Here is a 23,422-nt window from a genome sequence, read left to right as displayed (position 1 = left end):
GGGCTTACTATGGGATCAGGTCTCCTTTTGTATATAAAGCCTAATATTTAAACTCTGATGGCTCTAGGTGGCTCAGCAGAGAATTCCTCTCCGTATGCTAGTTTGAGCCTAGCTGGGATATTGGTGAGAAGAATTAGACTATAGGCTGTGAAAAGGTAACAGTGGTGATGTCTACTTCAGTCATAGGCTTGCTGAGATGGATAAGAACAAGAGCAGGCTGTGAAAAGGTAACAGTGGTGATGTCTGCTTCACTCATAGGCTTGCTGAGATGGATAAGAACAAGAGCAGGCTGTGAAAAGGTAACAGTGGTGATGCCTGCTTCACTCATAGGCTTGCTGAGATGGATAAGAACAAGAGCAGGCTGTGAAAAGGTAACAGTGGTGATGCCTGCTTCACTCATAGGCTTGCTGAGATGGATAAGAACAAGAGCAGGCTGTGAAAAGGTAACAGTGGTGATGGCTACTTCACTCATAGGCTTGCTGAGATGGATAAGAACAGGAGCAGGCTGTGAAAAGGTAACAGTGGTGATGTCTGCTTCACTCATAGGCTTGCTGAGATGGATAAGAACAAGAGCAGGCTGTGAAAAGGTAACAGTGGTGATGTCTACTTCACTCATAGGCTTGCTGAGATGGATAAGAACAAGAGCTCTGGGTTTTGGGCTGAACTTCCATCTAACCTAACCTGCCATCTGTGTGACCAATCCATCTGCTTCCTAATCCCCCCAGCCGACCCTCCAAGCTACCTTGAGCACAAAGCAAAGTCTGGGGTAAGGGAGAGGGATGGGAGAAAGGTGGAAGGGCAGTTGAGAACCCCTCCTGGGGAGCCTGGTTTCTGGGAGGGCTGTTGTGTTCTGTATTAACTTGTCTCTTTCTGTCTCTAGCTGTATATATTGTAAATATCTGCTTGTATATTGTGCTAAGCTGTAAATATAAAGCTTCAATCATTCAATTTCCAGAGCTACTGAGTCTAGTCTAGGTGATTTTACATAGTATGTGGAGGCAGGTAACACCCAAACCACCACACTCAGTAGGAACAAAGATCATGCTGCAATTCACATGTGATATTGCTGCCCTTCTAGAGTGATCATCATATGTTTACTTAGCATAGCACACTTACATGGACATCATTTGTACACCCATATGAACAGCATTATTTCAGTAATTAAATAGTTTCTAATAGCAACATTAAGGGGAAAAAAAGGATATGAATGTACCAAAATCTTGATAGCAATTTTTCTGATGGGATTAAAAGGAGTTAAAATGTACAAGGCAGATGTGGCACTGAATCGGAAAATTGCCTTTCCCTTATTCAATACTATGAAAGTCTGCAAAAAAAAACAGAAATACAGAATTAAAACACAGTGCTGACTACATAAATGTCCTTACCTCTTCCTAGAGGATTGCATTGCATGCTTGGAAGGTTCAAGTTTCATTCTACTTTTTACTCATGACAAGAAAATAATTGAATTCTATGAATAGAGTGGATCAAGGCTTCCTTTCTTTAGAAAGAGTCATAGAATCAACCAGGTTGGAAGAGACCTCCAAGATCAGCCAGGCCAACCTAGCACCCAGCCCTGGCCAATCAACCAGACCATGGCACTAAGTGCCTCATCCAGACTTTTCTTGAACACCTCCAGGGACGGCGACTCCACCACTGACCTGGGCAGGCCATTCCAGTGGGAAATCACTCTCTCTGCCAACAACTTCCTCCTCACATCCAGCCTAGACCTCCCCTGGCACAACTTGAGACTATGCCCCCTTGTTCTGTTGCTGGTTGCTTGGGAGAGGAGACCAACCCCCACCTGGCTACAGCCTCCCTTCAGGTAGATGTAAACAGCAATGAGGTCCCCCCTGAGCCTCCTCTTCTCCAGGCTGCACACCCCCAGCTCCCTCAGCCTCTCCTCACAGGGCTGTGCTCCAGGCCCCTCACCAGCTTCGTTGCCCTTCTCTGGACACTTTCCAGCACCTCAACATCTCTCTTGAATGGAGGGGCCCAGAACAGGACACAGCACTCAAGGTGTGGCCTGACCAGTGCTGAGTGCAGGGGAAGAATAACCTCCCTCATCCTACTAGTCACACTATTCCTGATCCAGGCCAGGATGCCTTTGGCTCTCCTGGCCACCTGGGCACACTGCTGGCTCATCTTCAGCTACTATCTAGCAGCACCCCCAGCTCCCTCTCTGCCTGGGTTCTCTCAGCCACTCTGTCCCCAGCCTGTAGTGCTGCTTGGGATTGTGGCCGAAGTGCAGAACCCTGCACTTGGCCTTGTTCAATCTCATCCCCTTGGCCTCTGCCCATCCATCCAGCCTGTCCAGGTCCCTCTGGAGGGCTCTCCTAACCTCCAACAGCTCCACACCTGCTCCTAGCTTGGTGTCATCTGCAAACTTACTGATGCTGAACTCAGTACCCTGGTCCAGATCATCGATAAAGATACTGAACAGGACTGTGCCCAGCACTGATTCCTAGGGCACACCACTGGTGACAGCTGCCAACTGGCTGTGGCACCATTCACCACCACTCTCTGGGCCCAGCCTTCCAGCCAATTCCACAGCCATTTCTCCAGTTCCCTAAATTTCTCAGCATGTGGGCTGAATTCTGGTGTTATTGAACTTTGTGGGAACTATCAGCACCTATGTCAGTTTATCAGTAACAGCAAAATGCAGATTCATAATTTTCATATTTTCACTTTTATTTCTAATGAAGTATTTGATCCAAATCAGAGCTTCAAATTAATCAAGTACATCCCTGGAGGTGTTCAAGCAAAGCCTGGATGAGGCCCTTAGTGCCATGGTTTAGTTGATTGGCTAGGGCTGGGTGCTAGGTTGGACTGGATGATCTTGGAGGTCTCTTCCAACCTGCTTGATGCTATGATTCTATGATTCCACCTCATGAGCAAACACAAACTAAACACAAACTAGCAAAACAGCAGTTCTAAGTGCCAGATGGGATTTGGAACAAATACTTGACAGAACTATATACACATATACATGATGACAAGAGCCAACACCTGTCGCTAAACAAGTAACCATCATATAATTTTAGAGATTTAAATGCTACCAATATCAGTTGATTAAACACCAAAGAGATTAATAAATTGCCAGCTGACATAATTTTGAGCAGTTGAAGACAAACATATGGCAGAGTTTGGCATCCTATTACAAGAACTCTTTTCTTCACACCCCGCCCTGGTTTACTATTTCATACATCAGCACCAAATTTTGGTAGCTACCTTCTAAAATCTGACTTTATAAGCCTATGATTCGTGTTCATTTCATTCTGCTCCTGTTGGCAGTCATTGCCTAAGTGTTTTCATTTTTATTCCAAGTGTATTTGTGTGTGAGGTTTACTTGCATCTTCAGTATGGTTTGAAATTTCTTCAGGACATGACTGTTATTCATTGCTTTTGCTCTTTGTTTGTTAATGGCTCTGCTTTGTGTTACCATAATGGAGCCTTTCTTACTCCCTCAGCAGAGCTATATAGTATCACTGCTCTCCATGTTGATTTCCATTCTCTGTGAAAACTTGGCTATGATCAGAAAAATGCTGCCCTCTCCATGGCCTTTACTACCTATCTGGCCTGCATCTCTGAGAGAGAAAGCAACCTCTCTACAGTGGGAAAGAAAAGAGGTGGAAGTGTGTTGCCAGTGCCTGCTGACAGAGTAGCATCAAGCATAACTTTGAGGGTGACAAAGAAGGAACTTGCACTCGTTGGCACTTCTCTTTGCCCTACAGTGTTGGAAAACACGTTCGGTGGAGCGCTATGGGAAGGTGACTCTTTGCTTACCAATATGGTTAGATGCTCAAATCCACTTTATTTCTGTGATACAGTGACTTGTATGCATTCCAGCAAGAGGTGTGCTCCACCAAGATTGGTTAGAGTCAGAGGGTCCAGAGTTACTTGTAAGGCATCAATAGGTCAGCATACCATAACAATCTGAGGGTCAGCCTCTGGGGCTGGCTAAACTCTGCCCACCTGCAGCTGCACTCCACCCCCTGCAGCTGCATGTTGGGGGAAGCTACCCTGTGCCTGCTATCTAAACTCCCAAGATGGATTCAAGGACATTCCCAGCACGGGTTGCTCATTGTTTATCAATTCTTGTGTGCTCCGCTAACAAGAATTTCTCCAACACTACAGTCCTAGCTAGAAATGCTAGAAAGATACTGCCTGTCCCAAGGTCACAGATGCAGCAGAGCCTGAAGGCTGACTACAGTTCATGTATGATTTTCTCTGCATTGACAAGCTGCTGATTAAGAGTAGTTTCTGCTATAAACTGGATGAGGGATAACTGATTGTATTTCGCCATTGAAGTTGTCCATTTGTTGTTGGTTGAGCACATTAGTCTCAAGTTGTGCCAGGGAAAAGTATAGGCTGGATATTAGGAGGAAGTTCTTCACAGAGAGAGTGATTGGCATTGGAATGGGCTGCCCAGGGAGGTGGTGGAGGCACCATCCCTGGAGGTGTTCAAGAAAAGCCTGGATGAGGCACTTAGTGCCATGGTCTGGTTGACTGGCTAGGGCTGAGGGATAGGTTGGACTGGATGATCTTGGAGGTCTCTTCCAACCTGGTTGATTCTATGATTAGGCTGGTACATAACATTAATACAGATGCCAAAAGATGACAAAATGTTCTTCAGTTGACTAATTACACTCCTAGACTAACAAGTTCATCAGTAGTCTGAGTTTTTACTCTTCTGTTCCAAAATACACTTGCTACTTTTTCAGATCCTTGTAGGTTGAAAAGTATCCTTTGATGCTTTTCAGGTTATCTAAGACTTCATTTGTAGAAGACTTGCTCAGAAAACTTAAAACTAAAAATATCTTTGCACCTTTATTCCTGTGTTTTCATGCAACTAGCCAATAGTAGGGTTTAGTGCACACAATGATACTGTAAATCAGAATCTGATTGGAAAGGTAGACATAACCAAACCCATGTAAATAAATTAACCCTGGGCAAAACTCCTTCTCTTTCATTTAAAGCATAATCCCTTAATCATTTTAATATTTCTGTTATCTACAGCACTTTTTTTCTTTAACTTGGGCATCTCTTAGGTTATGCAGTTACATATGGATTCTACTTTGGTTTGTGTGCCTTTTACTGAAACCATGTGCTAGTCTGAGCCTAGCTGGGATATTTTAGTGAGAAGAATTGAAAAGGAAACTATGGTGATGTCTACTGCACTCATAGGCTTGCTGAGATGGATAAAAACAGGAACACAAATATAGATAAGGGAGTTGCTTTTGGGCTCTGGCTGCATGCACTGTATAAGAACAAGAATGTTAATATAGATAGCGCAGTTGCTCTCTGGGCTTTGGGCTCAACTTCTCTCTCTCTCTAACCTGACCTGCTGTCTGTGTGACTAGTCCATCTGCTTCCTAACCCCCGTGGCCAACCATCCAAACTCACCTTGAACATAAGGCAAAGTCTGGGGTAAGGCAGAGGGGTGGGAAGAAGGTGGAAGGGTGGTTTGGAGCCCCTCCTGGGGGCTCTGGTTTCTGAGAGGGCTGTTGTGTTTCTGTATTACCTTTTAACTTGTCTATTTTTATCTATAGCTGTACATATTGTAAATATCAGCTTCTATATTGTGCTAAGCTGTGAATATAAAGCTTCATTTCTTTAGTTTCCAGTTCAGCTGAGTCTAGTCTGGGTGATTTTAGATGGGGGGGAGGGGCGGGGAGCAGGTAACACCCAAACCATCAGAAACCATCATTTTTATAGTACTTTTGAAACCAAAGACAAACACAAATTTGGCCACAGAAATGAGAGCAGTATTGGCACGATTGTTTTCCTAATGAACAAAGTTTCTTTCCAGTTTGAGATATTTTATATTTCCTTTTTTTTTTAAATCATTGCTCAACATCAAATTCCTTCTCTCGGTGGCACCCTGGAATACTTTGAGCTGTCATCAGAGCAACTGTGTCCATTTCCTTCTCTGTTGCAAAGAGATGATAAAAAAGAATCTCAAGCACTTGTCCATAAAACATCTTCTGCATGTATAAATTTAGGGTTACTATCCACAGCTTCATCTTGCTTTGCTCTCCTTACCCACACATATATATGTATGCTATATATAGAGAGACAGATAGATGTGTTATATACATATTTAGATATATGTTTGTGTATGTTTATATATGTTTATGGGGACTGGAGAGCAGGCCTTATGAGGAGACACTGAGGGGGGACTTTTTAGTCTGAAGAAGAGAAGACTGAGAGGGGATTTAATACATAGAATCATAAAATCAGCCAGGTTGGAAGAGACCTCCAAGATCATCCAGTCCAACCTATCACCCAGCCCTAACCAATCAACTAGACCATGGCACTAAGTGCCTCATCCAGTCTTTTCTTGAAGATCCCCAGGGAGTACTGGTCAGGAGAGGGGGGACAGGCTCTGCTCACTGCTCCCTGGGATAGGACAAGGAGCAATGGGTGTAAGTTGCAGCATAAAAGGTTCCACCTCAACATAAGGGGGATCTTCTTTGCTATAAGGATCACAGAGCACTGGAACAGGCTCCCCAGAGAGGTTGTGGAGTCTCCTTCCCTGGAGACTTTCAAGGCCTGTCTGGATGAGTTCCTCTGTGATCTGTCCTAGATTGTGTGGTCCTACTCTGGCAGGGAGGTTGGACTCAGGGAGTAAAAAGCCTTGGAGGTAGCCTTGGACTACAGGAGCACAGCTAAAAGAAAACAAAACAAAACAACAAAAAAAGGCAATGGGGAAAAAAAAACCAACTCTGAGTTCATATTCTCTCTGAGTATTCTCAATCAGCTTTCTTAGTACAAGGAAATAAGTCCTGTACAAATCTAGGACAAAGGATCACCCCATGCTTCATGTGATCCTGAGATCCTGTATGTTAAATAGATATAGCAGAAACAATGCATAAACTTACAGTCCTTTGTTTCACTAACTTGGATGAATGCTACCTGGTTATCTACAACCATCTCCACTGCAAACCCATGTCATATCCAGTCTTATTGCTACACTGAGATCAGGAAAATTCAGTCATGTTCTGAAGTTCAGGCAATCTTGAGGAAGTGATATCTTCCTTACAATGAAGTAAATAACAACTGAGGTTGAAAGAGCCACAGTATAGAAAAGCATAAATCATTGTAAAACTATTTGCACATTAACTCATTTCAAATTAAATTGAAATTAAAACATATTTTTCTCTACATTTAGTGGCTTGATAGCTCAAACCATCATATTTTAGTCATTAAACCTTTCTGGTGCAAGAAATTTTGCTCTGTGTGTGCAAAATACTCTTCACTCACTTTTTTGTTGATGTAGTATGGGTCCAAGTCTTCCAAAGGTTCAGACACCATTCCTGGAGGTATGTCACCATAAATAAATGGCAGAGTCTTTCCTGCCTCCAAGTCACTGTTTGGTTTTGGACCATTTTCATCATCATCATCTGTATGTTCTTGCTTGGGCTTTTTAGCTTTCTCTTCTGCAGAACGCTTTTCAATAGCTGCAAGAGACTCTCTAGTAAAGTAGCGGAAGCTTTCAGGTCCTGGTGGTGCCAGCAGTGCCTGTGCCATGTTTTCATCCTGCAAATTTAAGTACTTTTAGCCTCTTGCATAAGAATGACCTATAAAAGAAAATTAGGTAATTTAGGAAAACCAGAACAGAAAAAAACAAACCAAACCAAACCAACCAACATTTGCTCAGAGACCCTTCCCAGGCCCAAAACTGAAGCAGCATATTTCAAGGCTGAATGAAAGTTAAAAGCAACTGCCCAGAAGTTGTTAGGGTATTTTCAGCTTTTTCCTGCTTGCCTGGAAAAAGACACTACTGCCTACAAGCACTGCTTTGCCTACGTCCTAAGACTCTCAGAGCAATACATTGACACCTGCTCTTACCAGCAAGTATAAATACATAGCTTATGAAGTCTGCTTTAAAACTGTAAATCTGTAATTGTTAATCAATACATTTTATCTTCCTGGATTTTGTCTTGTCTTGTCTTTTCCTTTTTCTTTCCTTTTTTTTCTTTTCCTTTTATTTTCTTTTTCCTTTTCTGTCTTTTCCTTTCTCTTTTCTTTTCTTTTCTTTTCTTTTCTTTTCTTTTCTTTTCTTTTCTTTTCTTTTCTTTTCTTTTCTTTTCTTTTCTTTTCTTTTCTTTTCTTTTCTTTTCTCTTTTCTTTTCCATTTCTTTTCCTTTTTCTTTCCTTTCCTTTTTTCTTTTCCTTTTCACTTTTCCCCCTTTTCTTCTCCTTTCCTTTCCTTTTCTTCTCCTTTCCTTTCCTCTCCTTTCCTTTCCTTTCCTTTCCTTTCCTTTCCTTTCCTCTCCTTTCCTTTCCTTTCCTTTCCTTTCCTTTCCTTTCCTTTCCTTTCCTTTCCTTTCCTTTCCTTTCCTTTCCTTTCCTTTCCTTTCCTTTCCTTTCCTTTCCTTTCCTTTCCTTTCCTTTCCTTTCCTTTCCTTTCCTTTCCTTTCCTTTCCTTTCCTTTCCTTTCCTTTCCTTTCCTTTCCTTTCCTTTCCTTTCCTTTCCTTTCCTTTCCTTTCCTTCTCCTTTCCTTTCCTTTCCTTTCCTTTCCTTTCCTTTCCTTTCCTTTCCTTTCCTTTCCTTTCCTTTCCTTTCCTTTCCTTTCCTTTCCTTGCCTTTCCTTGCCTTTCCTTGCCTTGCCTTGCCTTGCCTTGCCTTGCCTTGCCTTGCCTTGCCTTGCCTTGCCTTGCCTTGCCTTGCCTTGCCTTGCCTTGCCTTGCCTTGCCTTGCCTTGCCTTGCCTTTCCTTGCCTTTCCTTTCCTTTCTCCTTTCCTTTCCTTTCCTTTCCTTTCCTTTCCTTTCCTTTCCTTTCCTTTCCTTTCCTTTCCTTTCCTTTCCTTTCCTTTCCTTTCCTTTCCTTTCCTTTCCTTTCCTTTCCTTTCCTTTCCTTTCCTTTCCTTTCCTTTCCTTTCCTTTCCTTTCCTTTATTCTCCAAGCCTTTCACCAGCTTCACTGCCCTCCTCTGCACTCACTCCAGCAACTCTACATCTTTGTTGTACTGAGGTGCCAAAAACTGAATGCAATACTTGAGGTGTGGCCTCACCAGAGCAAAGTACAAGGGAACAATCACCTCCCTATTCCTGTTGGATACAAGCCAGGATGCAATTGGCTTGCTTTGCCACCTGGGCACACTGCTTGCTCATATTTGGTTGTTTGTTGATTAGAAACCCCCAGGTCCCTTTCTCCTAGACAGCTTTCCAGCTACACTTGCCCAAGACTAGGGGTAGCTTGTAAGACTTCCCTCAAAAGCCTTATGAATATTTGCAGTGTTAAAAATCTTTACATTCCAGGCTACAAGAGTTGGGGCTCTTCAGCCTGGAGAGGAGCAGGCTTCAAGGAGACCTTATAGTGGCCTTCCAGTATCTGAAGGAGGCTACAGGAGGGCTGGGGAGGGACTATTGACAAGGTCTTGTAATGACAGGACGAGGGGTAATGGGTTTAAACTGGCAGAGGGGAGATTCAAACTAGATGTTAGGAAGAAGTTCTTTACAGTGAGGGTGGTGAGACACTGGCACAGGTTACCCAGGGAGGTTGTGGAGCACAGAATCACAGAATGTGATCTTTGATCACATTCTGTGATTCTGTGCTCCACAACCTCCCTGGAGGTGTTCAAGGCCAGGTTAGATGAGGCCTTGAGCAACCTGTTCTAGTGAGAGGTATCTCTGCCTACAGCAGGGACTCAGAACTAGATGATCCTTGAGGTCCCTTCCAACCTAAACCATTCTGTGAGTCTATGCAACACATTTAGACCTCACTCAATACGTTGGTTTCATTTTCCTAGATATTTTACTGAAGATATACAGCACTATAGCAAAAGGCCATCTTATGAAGCAAAACATTACCTCTGGGTGAGAGAAAAAGGTAAGTCTTACCTTTATTTTTCTAAGAAATCCCCAAGATCAGAATTCAGTCATTGAGTCGTTTGGTATGATGAAAATAAAAAGGTTGCATTTCTAGCAGAAAATGGGATTGGTAAGAAAAGTTCCTCCTTAGGAGCTGAAGCTTTTTCAAAACAGAAGTTTCTTCCAGACTGAGGTTTCTTCAAGATTCTCTCATTCTTTGTTCCCGTGTCCAGAGCTTCTCAAAATTAATGAGGACAGACAAATAAAAGGCTACAGATTCACACAGACACATTTTTCCAACCTAGGAACAAGAAGATGTAGGGAAAGCAGGATGGAAGGTGAGTGAATCCACCAAGCCCAACACAGTCCAAAAGTACATTGAAGAATACTCTTTAAGTAATGGGAGCTTTTAAAAACCCATAGATTCCTTTCCCTGCTTGCTTTAGCCAAGGGGATAAATGGAGCTTGTTGAGGTTGCCAGGTGACTAGTGCAGGTTAGGAAACGTGGCATAACTGTGCCCAGGATAACAGGAGAAAAGAAACTGGGGAAAAAACCCACCAGAAAAATATGGAAGGAAAGGGAAAAGGGGAAGGAAAGGAAAGGGAAAGGGAAAAGGGGAAGGAAAGGGGGAAGGAAAGGGAGAAGAGAAGAGGGAAGAAGAGGAAAAAGGGAAGGAAAAAGGGAAGGAAAAAGGGGAGGGGAGGGGAGGGGAGGGGAGGGGAGGGGAGGGGAGGGGAGGGGAGGGGAGGGGAGGGGAGGGGAGGGGAGGGGAGGGGAGGGGAGGGGAGGGGAGGGGAGGGGAGGGGAGGGGAGGGGAGGGGAGGGGAGAGGGGAGAGGAGAGGAGAGGAGAGGAGAGGAGAGGAGAGGAGAGGAGAGGAGAGGAGAGGAGAGGAGAGGAGAGGAGAGGAGAGGAGAGGAGAGGAGAGGAGAGGAGAGGAGAGGAGAGGAGAGGAGAGGAGAGGAGAGGAGAGGAGAGGAGAGGAGAGGAGAGGAGAGGAGAGGAGAGGAGAGGAGAGGAGAGGAGAGGAGAGGAGAGGAGAGGAGAGGAGAGGAGAGGAGAGGAGAGGAGAGGAGAGGAGAGGAGAGGAGAGGAGAGGAGAGGAGAGGAGAGGAGAGGAGAGGAGAGGAGAGGAGAGGAGAGGAGAGGAAAAAGGACAAGAATCTATCCCTCTCTTTTAGATCAGATACTTCTGCTGAAGAACTCTTAATAATACTTTTCTCTAAAAATAGGGAGGGTGAGCAGACACTGCAGAAACTTCAGTTAAAACAATCTGTGTAGACACAGATTAAGTCAAAACGAATGCAGAAGGTGGGAAAAGAGAACTGCTTGTGTTTCAGGCTGCAAGATCTCCAAGCACTCCTACAGAAAATATATTCCAAAATAAGTAGCCTAGAACTCACCTACTTCTAATCATTATTAACCTAGAATTACATTCTCCTCAAAATATAGTAAGCAGCACCACAATTAGAACTTCTGCTTGCTTAGCAGTTAGAACTTCTGCTTGCTTAGCAGCGTAATACAAAGTGATGTTGGTGAGTGCTAATAGCAAACTGTTTCAGTGTCCTGGTGATTTGGAGTCAGGACTGATTCAGCACTTCTGCTGTGGTGAGTCACCTCCAGAGGGGCTCCACTGAAGACATCTGAAAGCTCTGTCTCTGGTACTAACCTTAGGGGATCATGACTCTCATACTGCCACCAATGATACATTCAGTGCATATTTTCCACTGAATGCAGCTTCCCCTGCGGGTATGAAGGGGATTTCCCCATCCCTTTGCCTATTGGGTCCATCTGGATTCTGCCTCCGAAGTAGCATTGTGGCTGAAATCTGATCTCATGGTCAGACACAGTGCAAATGAGTCAAATGAGTAAGTGCTGTTGCTTGCAAGTTTCAAATAATAGGAAAGAGATACTATGGCTATACTCCCCAGGGAGGTTGTGGAGTCTCCTCTGTAGACTTTCAAGGCTTGACTGGATGCGTTTCTCTGTGACCTGTGCTAGATTCTGTGGCCCTATTCTGGCAGGGGGGTTGGACTTGATGATCTCCTTTAGTCCCTTCCAACCCCTAATATCCTGTGATCCTGTGACCATTGTAGAATAGTGGTATTAATGGTATTCACAGTAAAAACTGAAGAAAGAGGGGTGGCAGAGATTCTGAGACTCTTGTCCTGAATTTATGATAGGCCTAGGCCATGTCAGAGTAATTTTGTTACAGACTGTCAGTCAGTAACTCACCATATACAGTTTTTTAGCACTCTCTTTTCTTTTTCCTGTATAATGAAATTATTTGCAATATACTTTTGTGATGGCTTGGAAGTTACCTGCCCCCCCCCCCCCCCCCCCCCACTTAAGAAAGTAAACTAGACTAGACTCAGCTGGCGGGAAGTTAAGGAATGAAGCTATATTTCCAGCTTAGCACAACTTACAAGCACATACATACACAACTATATACAGTTATGTACAAGTTAAAAGTAATACAGACACACAATACCCCTCCCAGAAACAATCAGAGTCCCCAGGAGGGCTCCTAACCCAAGCCCCCTCCTCCCCTTCACAAATAACCAGATCAACCCCTGTGTATCTCACATGATAAATCTGGAGAGATCTCAGGTGAGATGCCAAAAAGACAAGACAACAAGGAGGTTAGAGGAAAAAGGGTTAGGTTGGATTAAAGAGTTAAGGCAGAGGCAACCATACAGCCAGCCAGAAAGAAGAGGCAGAACTAAGAGTGAACTGAGCAGTGTGTGAGAAGTGTCTTACATATATTTGGACAAGTTGCATTTCTCAGCAGCAGAATGGGTGATATAGGCTACTGTTGGTTTGTTCTCTTTCTTCTCACAGTTAAGGATTTAATTTCTCCCAGTAATGAGGGCATGGAATCAGTCATCAGCAAGTTTGCAGATGACACTAAGCTGGGGGCAGATGTGGCTGGGTTGGAGGGCAGAAGGGCTCTGCAGCGGGACCTTGACCACCTGGACAGATGGGCAGAGTCCAATGGGATGGGGTTCAATAGCTCCAAGTGCAGGGTGCTGCACTTTGGCCACAACAACCCCATGCAGAGATACAGGCTGGGGTGGGAGTGGCTGGAGAGCAGCCAGACAGAGAGGGATCTGGGGGTGCTGATTGATACCCACCTGAACATGAGCCAGCAGTGTGCCCAGGTGGCCAAGAGAGCCAGTGGCATCCTGGCCTGCATCAGCAATGGTGTGGTCAGCAGGAGCAGGGAGGTCATTCTGCCCCTGTACTCTGCACTGGTTAGACCACACCTTGAGTCCTGTGTTCAGTTCTGGGCCCCCCAGTTTAGGAAGGACACTGAGATGCTTGAGCGTGTCCAGAGAAGGGCGACGAGGCTGGGGAGAGGCCTCGAGCACAGCCCTACGAGGAGAGGCTGAGGGAGCTGGGATTGGTTAGCCTGGAGAAGAGGAGGCTCAGGGGTGACCTCATTGCTGTCTACAACTACCTGAAGGGTGGTTGTGGCCAGGAGGAGGTTGCTCTCTCCTCTCAGGTGGCCAGCACCAGAACAAGAGGACACAGCCTCAGGCTGCACCAGGGGAAATGTAGGCTGGAGGTGAGGAGAAAGTTCTTCACTGAGAGAGTCATTGGACACTGGAATGGGCTGCCCGGGGAGGTGGTGGAGTCACCGTCCCTGGAGCTGTTCAAGGCAGGATTGGACGTGGCACTTGGTGCCATGGTCTAGCCTTGAGCTCTGTGGAAAAGGGTTGGACTTGATGATCTGTGAGGTCTCTTCCAACCCTGATAATACTGTGATGCTGTGATACTGTAAAACATTCCAATTAGCTTCAAACCAGCACAATTTGAAAGAAAACATACACTTTAAAAAATTGTGTTTTTTGGGGGGAAGAGTTTGGTTAGATTGGGTTTTTTTTCTGGTTTTGCTCTAGTCTCTTTTATTCTCAACCCAAGGCTATACCTTTCCATAGACAGGTCCAGATGTCCAGATGATAGTTTTACTGTAGGGGAAGGTGATGATAGAGAATTATTTTGGGTGGTATCATATTAAATAAAAGATTTTTTAATTAGTGGTAGATTACTCTGATGTAGCTTCCAGCAGTAAACCACAGGTAAAATCTCAGGCCTAGTCATAAATCCTGTTCAATATCTTTATTGATGATCTGGACCAGGGTACTGAGTCCAGCATCAGTAAGTTTGCAGATGACACCAAGCTAGGAGCAGGTGTGGAGCTGTTGGAGAGTAGGAGAGCCCTGCAGAGGGACCTGGACAGGCTGGATGGGTGGGCAGAGGCCAATGGGATGAGATTGAACAAGGCCAAGTGCAGGATTAAACACTTTGACCACAACAACCCCAAGCAGTGCTACAGGCTGGAGACACAGTGGCTGAGAGCAGCCAGGCAGAGAGGGACCTGGGGGTGCTGGTAGATAGTAGGCTGAAGATGAGCCAGCAGTGTGCCCAGGTGGCCAAGAGAGCCAATGGCATCCTGGCCTGTATCAGGAACAGTGTGGCCAGTAGGACAAGGGAGGTTATTCTATCCTTGTACTCAGCACTGATCAGGCCACACCTTGAGTGCTGTATCCAGTTCTGGGCTCCTCAATTCAAGAGAGATGTTGAGGTACTGGAATGTGTTCAGAGAAGGGCAACAAAGCTGGTGAGGGGCCTGGAGCACAGCCCTGTGAGGAGAGGCTGAGGGAACTGGGGGTGTGCAGCCTGCAGAAGAGGAGGCTCAGGGCAGAGCTCATTGCTGTCTACAACTACCTGAAGGGAGGCTGTAGCCAGGTGGGGTTGGTCTCTTCTGCCAGGCAAGCAGCAGCAGAACAAGGGGACACAGTCTCAAGCTGTGCCAGGGGAGGTCTAGGCTGGATGTTAGGAGGAAGTTGTTGGCAGAGAGAGTGATTGGCATTGGAATGGGCTGCCCAAGGAGGTGGTGGAGTCACTGTCCCTGGAGGTGTTCAAGCAAAGCCTGGATGAGGCAATTGGTGCCATGGTCTAGTTGACTGGCTAGGGCTGGGTGCTAGGATGGACTGGCTGATCTTGGAGCTCTCTTCCAACTTGGTTGATTCTATGATTCTATGACTCCTGATGGCCAAATGATGAATATTCTTTCCTGTGAGACCCTTTCCTGAACTCTTATGCCACTGATACATCAGCATTCCTGGCTGCTTAGAATACCATTCAAATTCTGCGCCATCATACTGCTTAAAATAAACTTTCAAACTTTGTTGTCATACACTTAATCTTCCTTTCAATGCAATGATTTGTTGGAGAGCCACACTGTCCCAGGGCAAAATGTGTGATTCCCTCTGAAATCTGATTTTGTAAAGAAATGAGGTTATTCAAATTCAGATACTCTTACAATGACTGGATGTTTGGAGGAAGTTCTTCATAGAGAGAGTGATTGGCATTGGAATGGGCTGCCCAGGGAGGTGGTGGAGTTGCTGTCCCTGGAGGTGTTCAAGCAAAGCCTGGATGAGGCACTTAGTGCCATGGTCTGGTTGATTGGACAGGGCATGGGTGCTAGGTTGGCCTGGATGATCTTGGAGGTCTCTTCTAACCTGCTTGATTCTATGATTCTGTGAAGACTCTTACAAGATAATATACAGTGATGGCTTCAACTAAGTGAAATCTCATGTTAGAGACAAATGCAGTTAATCAATGGAAATTGTGGACAACCATAAGGACATTACAAGCATTAAGGGAGTATAGAAATGTTAAAGCAATTTTTCATTACAAAGAAAGAGAGTAATCCACAAAATTAATTGCCCAGATTCAGAATTCTTTGTTGCTTGTTCCCCATAATGTGGACACAACTAATTTCCAGCACTGTTTGGTACTCAGATTTCAATATAAATGTGCTGACAGGTGAAACACTGGAACATTGACCAGTATTCATTCTGGAGGTCAAAAAATTCATGAGCAAAAAAATGCAGTTAGCAGTATCTAAATACATCACAGCATTGAATTTGCTTTGTGAAAGAACAAAATAAACTAAACCAGAAAGCTCCCTTTGCAAAGTGAGATACTTCCCTAATTTTTTTCTAGGATCCAGCAGGGTGAGGGAGGTGATTCTCCCCCTTTACTCTGCTCTGCTGAGACCCCACCTGGAGTACTGTGTCCAGTTCTGGAGCCCCCATTACAAGAAGGATGTGGATGTGCTGGAGTGTGTGCAGAGAAGGGCCACAAGGATGCTCAGAGGGCTGCAGCAGCTCTGCTGTGAGGACAGACTGAAAGAGTTGGGGTTGTTCAGTCTGGAGAAGAGGAGGTTCCCAGGTGACCTTCTTGTGGCCTTCCAGGATCTGAAGGGGGCTACAGAAAAGCTGGGGAAGGACTTTTCAGGATATCAGGGAGTGACAGGACTGGGGGAATGGAGCAAAGCTGAAGGTGGGGAGGTTCAACCTGGATGTGAGGAGGAAGTTGTTGAGCATGAGAGTGGTGAGAGCCTGGAATGAGTTGCCCAGGGAGGTGGTTGAGGCCCCATGCCTGGAGGTATCACAGTATCACAGTATCATCAGGGTTGGAAGAGACCTCACAGATCATCAAGTCCAACCCTTTACCACAGAGCTCAAGGCTGGATGAGGCTGTGGGCAGCCTGCTCTAGGGTAGGGTGTCCCTGCCTATGGCAGGGGGGTTGGAACTGGCTGATCCTTGTGATCCCTTCCAACCCTGACTGATTCTATGATTCTGTGAACTTCTGAAAATACATTTTGCAACAGAAAATGCATTTTAGGCTCTTATGACCCTAAAAAGAAATGACAAACTAACCTCAGAAAATTAACTGAATCGTTAAGAATAGTGAAGCTGGAACATTTAATTTCCCAATCTTCCTAAGCCCCAACAGCTAATCAATACAAAATATGAAAGAAGAAACTTTGTAAAGCACAAGAGTAATAGATTGTATTTGGACTTTGACAGCTGTCTAGGAAACTGAAAGAAAAAATAATTGGAACTTCTGGCTGAGAGGCTGATAGATGGTTCTGGGGTGAATGTGACTGTGAGCACACAGAGGAAAACACACAGAAAGCCAGCATGAAAATAGAGTGCTTTCTGTCTGTGATTTAACACAATATATTCGAAATGTACATGGATTTCTTCAAGGCATTCTTTCAAGCATCATGGAAGTGCCTAATCAAAGATAATCTAAGTTTGGAGTGACTTCTGGATGCATTGTGGAAGTACAGGTAGGGGGTCAGTCTCTGCTCCCAGGCAACCAGCAACAGAAGAGGACACAGTCTCAAGTTGTGCCAGGGGAAGTATAGGCTTGATAATAGAAGGAAGTTCTCCACAGAGAGAGTGATTTCCCACTGGAATGGGCTGCCCAGGTCAGTGGTGGAGTTGCTGTCCCTGGAGGTGTTGAAGCAAAGCCTGGATGAGGCACTTAGTGCTATAGTCTGGTTGACTGGACAGGGCTGGGTGCTAGGTTGGACTGGATGATCTTAGAGGTCTCTTCCAACCTGCATGATTCTATGACTCTAATAAGCAATATATACTGTTGTAATTTACAGGGATGTTTTTTCCACACTTAAATATACAGGAGGTTTAAGATATTATGCTAAAACTGATGTTCACTAGCTCAGACTGCTTAGAGAACAAATGTACACCTTCTGAGCTCTTCCAACCTGGTTCATTCTATGATTCTATATAACTTTGATCTAGTCATGACCTGCATGTAATAAATCCATAGGAGCAAAAGCTATGATTTCTAAGTTCATAGAATCAGAGAATCAACCAGGCTGGAAGAGATTGTTGGGGTACGGAGGCTGGCGAGAGGCGAGATCGGGGTACTGACGACTCGAGACAGCAGCTGCTAGGCATCAGTACCTCAGTACGCTTTATTAAGGCGATATGGCGATTTATATAGCCCCCAGAGGGGGTGTGCACAACCAGCCTGGGGCTGCCAGAAGTGGACAGTACAGATTGGCCCCAAGTTATGTGTAAGGCAGAGATAGGTTAGCTTGCGGTAAACAACCTGAGGCTCCCACCCAGGGGGGCTGGCCAGGGTCAGCCCCCTGGGGCTGTGTGTCCGCCTCAGGGGTGGGCAGATTCCACCCCCTGGCAGCTGTGTGTGGGTTGCTCACTGTTCTCAGCCTAGGCCTCTGGGAATCTGTAAGACTCCAAGGACACTTCCCATTACAGGGTCTGGTGTTTACATTTCATGCCTCGTTGCAGGAGAAAGCTTCCCACAAGAGACCTCCAAGATCATTCAGTCCAACCTATCCCCCAACCCTGTCCAATCAACCAGACCATGGCACTAAGTGCCTCATCCAGGCTTTGCTTGCACACCTCCAGGGACAGTGACTCCACCACCTCCCTGGGCAGCCTATCCCAATCATTCTCTCTGTCAAGAACTTCCTCCTAACATCCAGCCTAGACCTCCCCTGGCACAGCTTGAGACTGTGTCCCCTCCTTCTGTTGCTGGTTGCCTGGCAAAAGAGACCAACCCCCACCTGGCTACAGCCTCCCTTCAAGTAGTTGTAGCTCAGCCCTGAGCCTCCTCTTCTCCGTGCTAAACACTCCCAGCTCCCTCAGCCTTTCCTCATAGGGCTGTCTGTGTTCCCAGCCTCTCACCAGCTTTGTTGCCCTTCTCTAGACAAGTTCCAGTATCTCAACATCTCTCTTGAATTGAGGAGCCCAGAACTGGATACAGTACACAAGGTGTGGCTTGACCAGTGTTGAGTACAGAGGAAGAATAACCTCTCTTGTCCTGCTGGCATCTGGACCTACTAGACCTGCTGTCCACCTATAAATGGACATTGCCTGCTGGGTATCTCTATCCTAACAATCTTCCTGTGAAGTGGTTACATTTGCTTATAGCAAAGAGGATCAGAAAGCCAATAGCACTGATACTCTACTCAGACACTTTCTGCATTGACATTTGTGATAGACTGCCAGACTTACAAGTGTCCCTCAGACTTCCATTTAGGAAACCCTGCAAAGAAATAGGAGGATGTGCCTGATGCTGTACAGGTATGAAGACTCAGCTACTTGTGCTGTTCAGTTGATCTGTAAGTATGTAGTAAGTTCAGCACATGTGTAACATCAGCACATGGAATAGAGAGTCAATATAGACATACCCAAAACGTGCTCCTTGATAAGGCCATGTGATATCCAGCAAGCTGACAGGTGAAATCAGGAATTGAAAGAAATGGCAGGAAAAACAATTTCAGGTAGAAGCAGGGAGCTGTGCATGTGGTAGCCCTAAGATTTCTCTTGCCTAAGTCAAAGGAGATCTACAGCAATCCAAAACCAGACAAATGTGAGCATAAATAACCTTTTTGAGCTTTTTCACACGAGAAAGAGCCTCATATAAGCTGAAGAACTTTAATTCAATATTAAACTTTTAGTTGCATTTTTGTACTGTAAAACACATTCCATGATCTGTCTTGGTAGAGTAAGTGAATAGTAACTTTTTTGTAGGAAGACTTTACCAAGACTAGTGACCACTTTGAAGCTTAGAAGCAATTTGAAATGCCAGCTATGGAGTTGGTTGGGTGATGATTTTGGTTTGGGTTTTGTTTGTTTTGGTTTTATACTGGAAAGAAATACTTTTGGTATGGATAACTGACAAATGAGAGACCAGATTCTTTTGTGACCTAGAATTTATCTTGCTTACTCCTGCTTAGGAGTACAGTGGTAGTATGCACACATTATAGTTACTCAAGAGCATATGGTGCTTCTACTCTATATTTATATATTGCAGTCTCTGCTTGAGCTACTTTATCCCTAGTCCCTCTGCTTTTCCCAAGGAAACCAAGCAATAAGACTGTCACAGTAAAATACTGGGGATTCCAGTTCATAAAGAAAACTCTGATAAAAACAAATGAACTCGTTGTTAAGACACCAGCTCCAATATCAAGGTCCTACGGGAGGGCAGTCAATATCAAACATAGAGAGAGATGCCACTGGAAATGTTCTCCAGAGCCTTTAATTAAGAGCTTTTGCTGTAATGAGTAAGGGCAGCTTTCCAATGAAGAAGATGCAGTATCCTGTAGATGGATTTTATGGTGGTTGACACTTTGTTTGATGGACTCACTGGAGCCACAGCTCAGAATGTGTACATTTGTTCTCTAAGCAGTCTGAGCTAATGAACATCATTTTTAGTATAATATTTTCAACCTTCTATATATTCAAGTGAGGGAAAAAACCTCCCCTGTGAATTACAGCAGTATATATTGCTTATTAGAATCACAGAATCAACCAGGTTGGATAAGACTTCCAAGATCATCCAGTCCAACCTATCCCCCAGCCCTGTCCAATCAACTAGACCATGACACTCAGTGCCCCATCCAGTCTTTTCGTGAACATCTCCACAGATGGTGACTCCACCACCTCCCTGGGCAGCCCATTCCAGCACCTCAACATCTCTCTTGAATTGAGGAGCCCAGAACTGAACACAGTACTTAAGGTGTGGCCTGACCAGTGCTGACTACAGGGCAAGAATAACCTCCCTTCTCCTACTGGCCACACTGTCCCTGATACAGGCCAGGATGCCACTGACTCTCCTGCCCACCTGGGCACACTGCTGGCTCATCTTCAGCTACTGTCTACCAGCACCCCCAGGTCCCTCTCTGCCTGGCTGCTTTCCAGCCACTCTGTCCCCACTTTGGCCAGTGCTGCTTGGGGTTGTTGTGGCCAAAGTGTAGAACCCTGCACTTGGCCTTGTTCAGTCTCATCCCACTGGCCTCTGCTCACCCATCCAGCCTGGCCAGGTCCCTCTGCAGGGCTCTCCTACCCTCCAACAGATCCACATCAGCTCCTAGCTTGGTGTCATCTGCAAACACTGATGCTGGACTCAATCCTCTGGTCCAGGTCATCAATAAAGATATTGAACAGGGCTGGGCCCAGCTATAAGGTAAAACATTGTAGAAGACTTGCACTGAGTGGCAAATAAACTAATTAGACTTTTGAAAGAGTTTCTAACTTTTCTGATAATAGAGTAAATGTAACTTTCTGAAACTGATATTTAATGTATTTTTCTGGGCTTAACAAATAGATAACTTTAACAAGCAAAGCAGCAAATATCAGCACCTTGCATGTCTTTTCCCTCAGATTTAACTCAAGAAGAGTTGTTAGTTTATGGTGAGAACAGCACATGAGTAAAAAGAGCCAGGATTTGCAATACAAGTCACAACTTTCTTGCTTTGTACAAAGAGTGCTCTTAATACCTGCTGTTCTCTGAGCCATCCAAAGTTGCTGGACTCCAGTAATACAATTAACACATGGCTTACACATACCAAATTACATAAGGCCAAGAACATGAACAGCAGAAGGAAACTGATACTATCAGGCAGAAAGTTCCACCATCCTTTTTGCTGCTAAATTCCTTAGTCTTCTGAGCACAAATAATTTTTCCCCCATGTCTAATCTTCATAAGGCTAACTAAGGATAGCTGGTTAAGAAAATGAGGTGAACACACAAAATGTCATCAGCCAATAAAGTCAAACCCTTACACTTTCTAAACTTCTCCTTTCCCTTGATCCCTCTCTGCTCTCAATTACCTGATAATAAAGAGAAATGACCAAACTATCACTCTGACAGAATCTGAGAGGACACAAGGGGATTGTTTCATGTTCTCCAGTGAAAATGGAAAGTCTCTACCTCTGCTAGCATCTAGCATTACCTCAGCAGAACTTTACAATCCCGAGCTTAATTGGCACAGCCAAGAAAATCACTATGGGCTCTTCATTTATGCTCATTAGAGGGAAAAATCATAAGCTAACAGCACAAGCATAATACCAAGGCCTAGTAAACAACCTATCTGTTTAACAGGTGCTTGAAAGCTTTGAAGCACTGCAGCAGCTCATTCTAGTCTTTATCAATCTTCCCTCCCAAAATGGAGAGATGCAATGAGAGGAAAGAGGAAAAATTAAACTGTTGGAAACTCTCCTTCTGAAACTGTTTCCTTGACAAATCAATGATGAAATCAGAGGCATATCATGGATTTTTTTTGTTTGTTTTGGGTTTAAGCCATCATCATTATTTATTTATTTATTTTGGAGTTACACAAGGACACCCCATGCACATTTCAGTTGGCACCACACACAACCACACGCTCAGAAAATACCTATTAAATTCTTTCATGTAACTACTTCAGGTACATGCCTCACTTGCTACTCTGAGTACCACCTAAGACCAAATCCTGCTTTCTTTTTCTGACAGAAATTAAGGTGGTGATTTGTAAACAGTGGGCTCCTTATTCTGTTGTATGGATTTTGCCTGGGTTTTGGTTTTAATACTGTTTTCCTCTGGAAATCATCTCCATGTGAATACTATGATAACATATTTAGTTTTAATGCAAGCATATGTCTGAAAACCACTGAAAAAAGAATTCACACAGCAAGATAATCTTAATAGACATTCTCCTGATGCCTTTCATAACAGATGGCTTTAATTATTACTGATAACAATGAATGAGACAATAGATAAGTGCTTAACAACGTGAAGAAATGTAATCATTCATGTGCTGATTTCTTCCGAGGGTCCTATAAGAAGCATATATTAAGCCAGGCAGTAATATTACAGACCAAATGGAAACTGTATTGTCAGTGTGGGTTAATTAACAGTTGATCAGCCCATTCTCTCATGCACACAGACTCACAAGCATGCAAAAAAAGGGCACATCAAGAAAATATCTATCTATATCTATTACAAAATTTAGCTAATAAGGGAATTCCTTCAAATCATACATATATATATATGCCTGGATCATCAGAATCTGAGGTGCTCAGAATCTTATGAGCCCTGCTGTTTCTGAGCCTGAATATCAGTAGATTTTTATTCTTAGGAAACAAGGTCACTTCTATAAAATGCTAGGAATTAATTGAGTATGCTTTCATTAGGAAGTGATCTAATTTTGCAAGCAAGGCTACTGCATCACAACAGCGCATTAAAAGTCCAGATATCGGATTTAACGAGGTTAAAATGAAAAAGAATCACACCACCATCACAATCAGCCAGGACAAAATGGCTTTGAATTCTCCATTCTGTCTTTGGCTCTACCTTTAACAGCAGATAGGAGAGCAGAAACCGATTCCTAGATGGAAAACAGCGTTTTGCTGAGATTTATCATGGGTACAATGAAATGTTTTGCCATCTTACCTGATTGAAAGAGAAAGACAAATCGCTGCAAAGCCCAGCATCCAAAAATAACAAGATGATATTTGTCTCCTCCTGAAATAGTCCAGATTTCCATCCACAAAGCTTTACTAATTAATTACAATTTCTGCATTCTCAGTGAAAAAAAAAAAAACAAAAAACAAACGACAAACCACAGAGACCTTTCCAGAATCCTCTCTGATTCTGCCTCCGCTTCCTGTTCTCAGTCTCACTCTATGGTACCCAACATATATCAGAAAACAGCTTATTAGGAGAAGGGAGGGGGGGTGAAGGGTGGGGGAATGGAGGGGGAGAAGTGGAAAAAAAACCCGCAGCACCTAACGTGGCAGCTCCACCTACTGGTAAAGATAATTAATACACACAAAGTAGCAGCTTGCCAGGCATTTTTTGTCCCAGTTTATTCTGACCTGCACTTCAAACAGCTCCTGTGTAGTAAGATCCTCAAGGCAAGAAGCAGAACAGACCAACAAAACTACACTGATTGTTGAATAACCCTTCGAAATGTTCTTCTAAAAATAAC

At 44.3% G+C, this 23,422-nt stretch overlaps 1 protein-coding gene across 1 annotated transcript in view; it reads right to left on the bottom strand.

The window, feature by feature from the left end:
* LOC135186348 (sodium channel protein type 2 subunit alpha-like) overlaps nucleotides 1-23,109 on the bottom strand; it is a 107,005-nt gene extending 83,896 nt beyond the window's left edge. The window contains exons 1-4 of the mRNA XM_064164021.1: nucleotides 22,885-23,109; nucleotides 9,847-10,117; nucleotides 7,264-7,580; nucleotides 1,206-1,324 (exon numbers count right to left, since the gene is read on the bottom strand). Coding sequence (XP_064020091.1) covers nucleotides 1,206-1,324; nucleotides 7,264-7,530 — 386 coding nt within the window. The 5' untranslated portion in view covers nucleotides 7,531-7,580; nucleotides 9,847-10,117; nucleotides 22,885-23,109. The remainder of the gene's footprint in view (nucleotides 1-1,205; nucleotides 1,325-7,263; nucleotides 7,581-9,846; nucleotides 10,118-22,884) is intronic.
* Between the last annotated feature and the right edge of the window lie 313 nt (nucleotides 23,110-23,422).

Source organism: Pogoniulus pusillus, chromosome 2 (assembly GCF_015220805.1).
Source record: "Pogoniulus pusillus isolate bPogPus1 chromosome 2, bPogPus1.pri, whole genome shotgun sequence".
Lineage (NCBI taxonomy): Eukaryota > Metazoa > Chordata > Aves > Piciformes > Lybiidae > Pogoniulus > Pogoniulus pusillus.
This window is presented reverse-complemented; position numbering and strand designations above follow the sequence as displayed.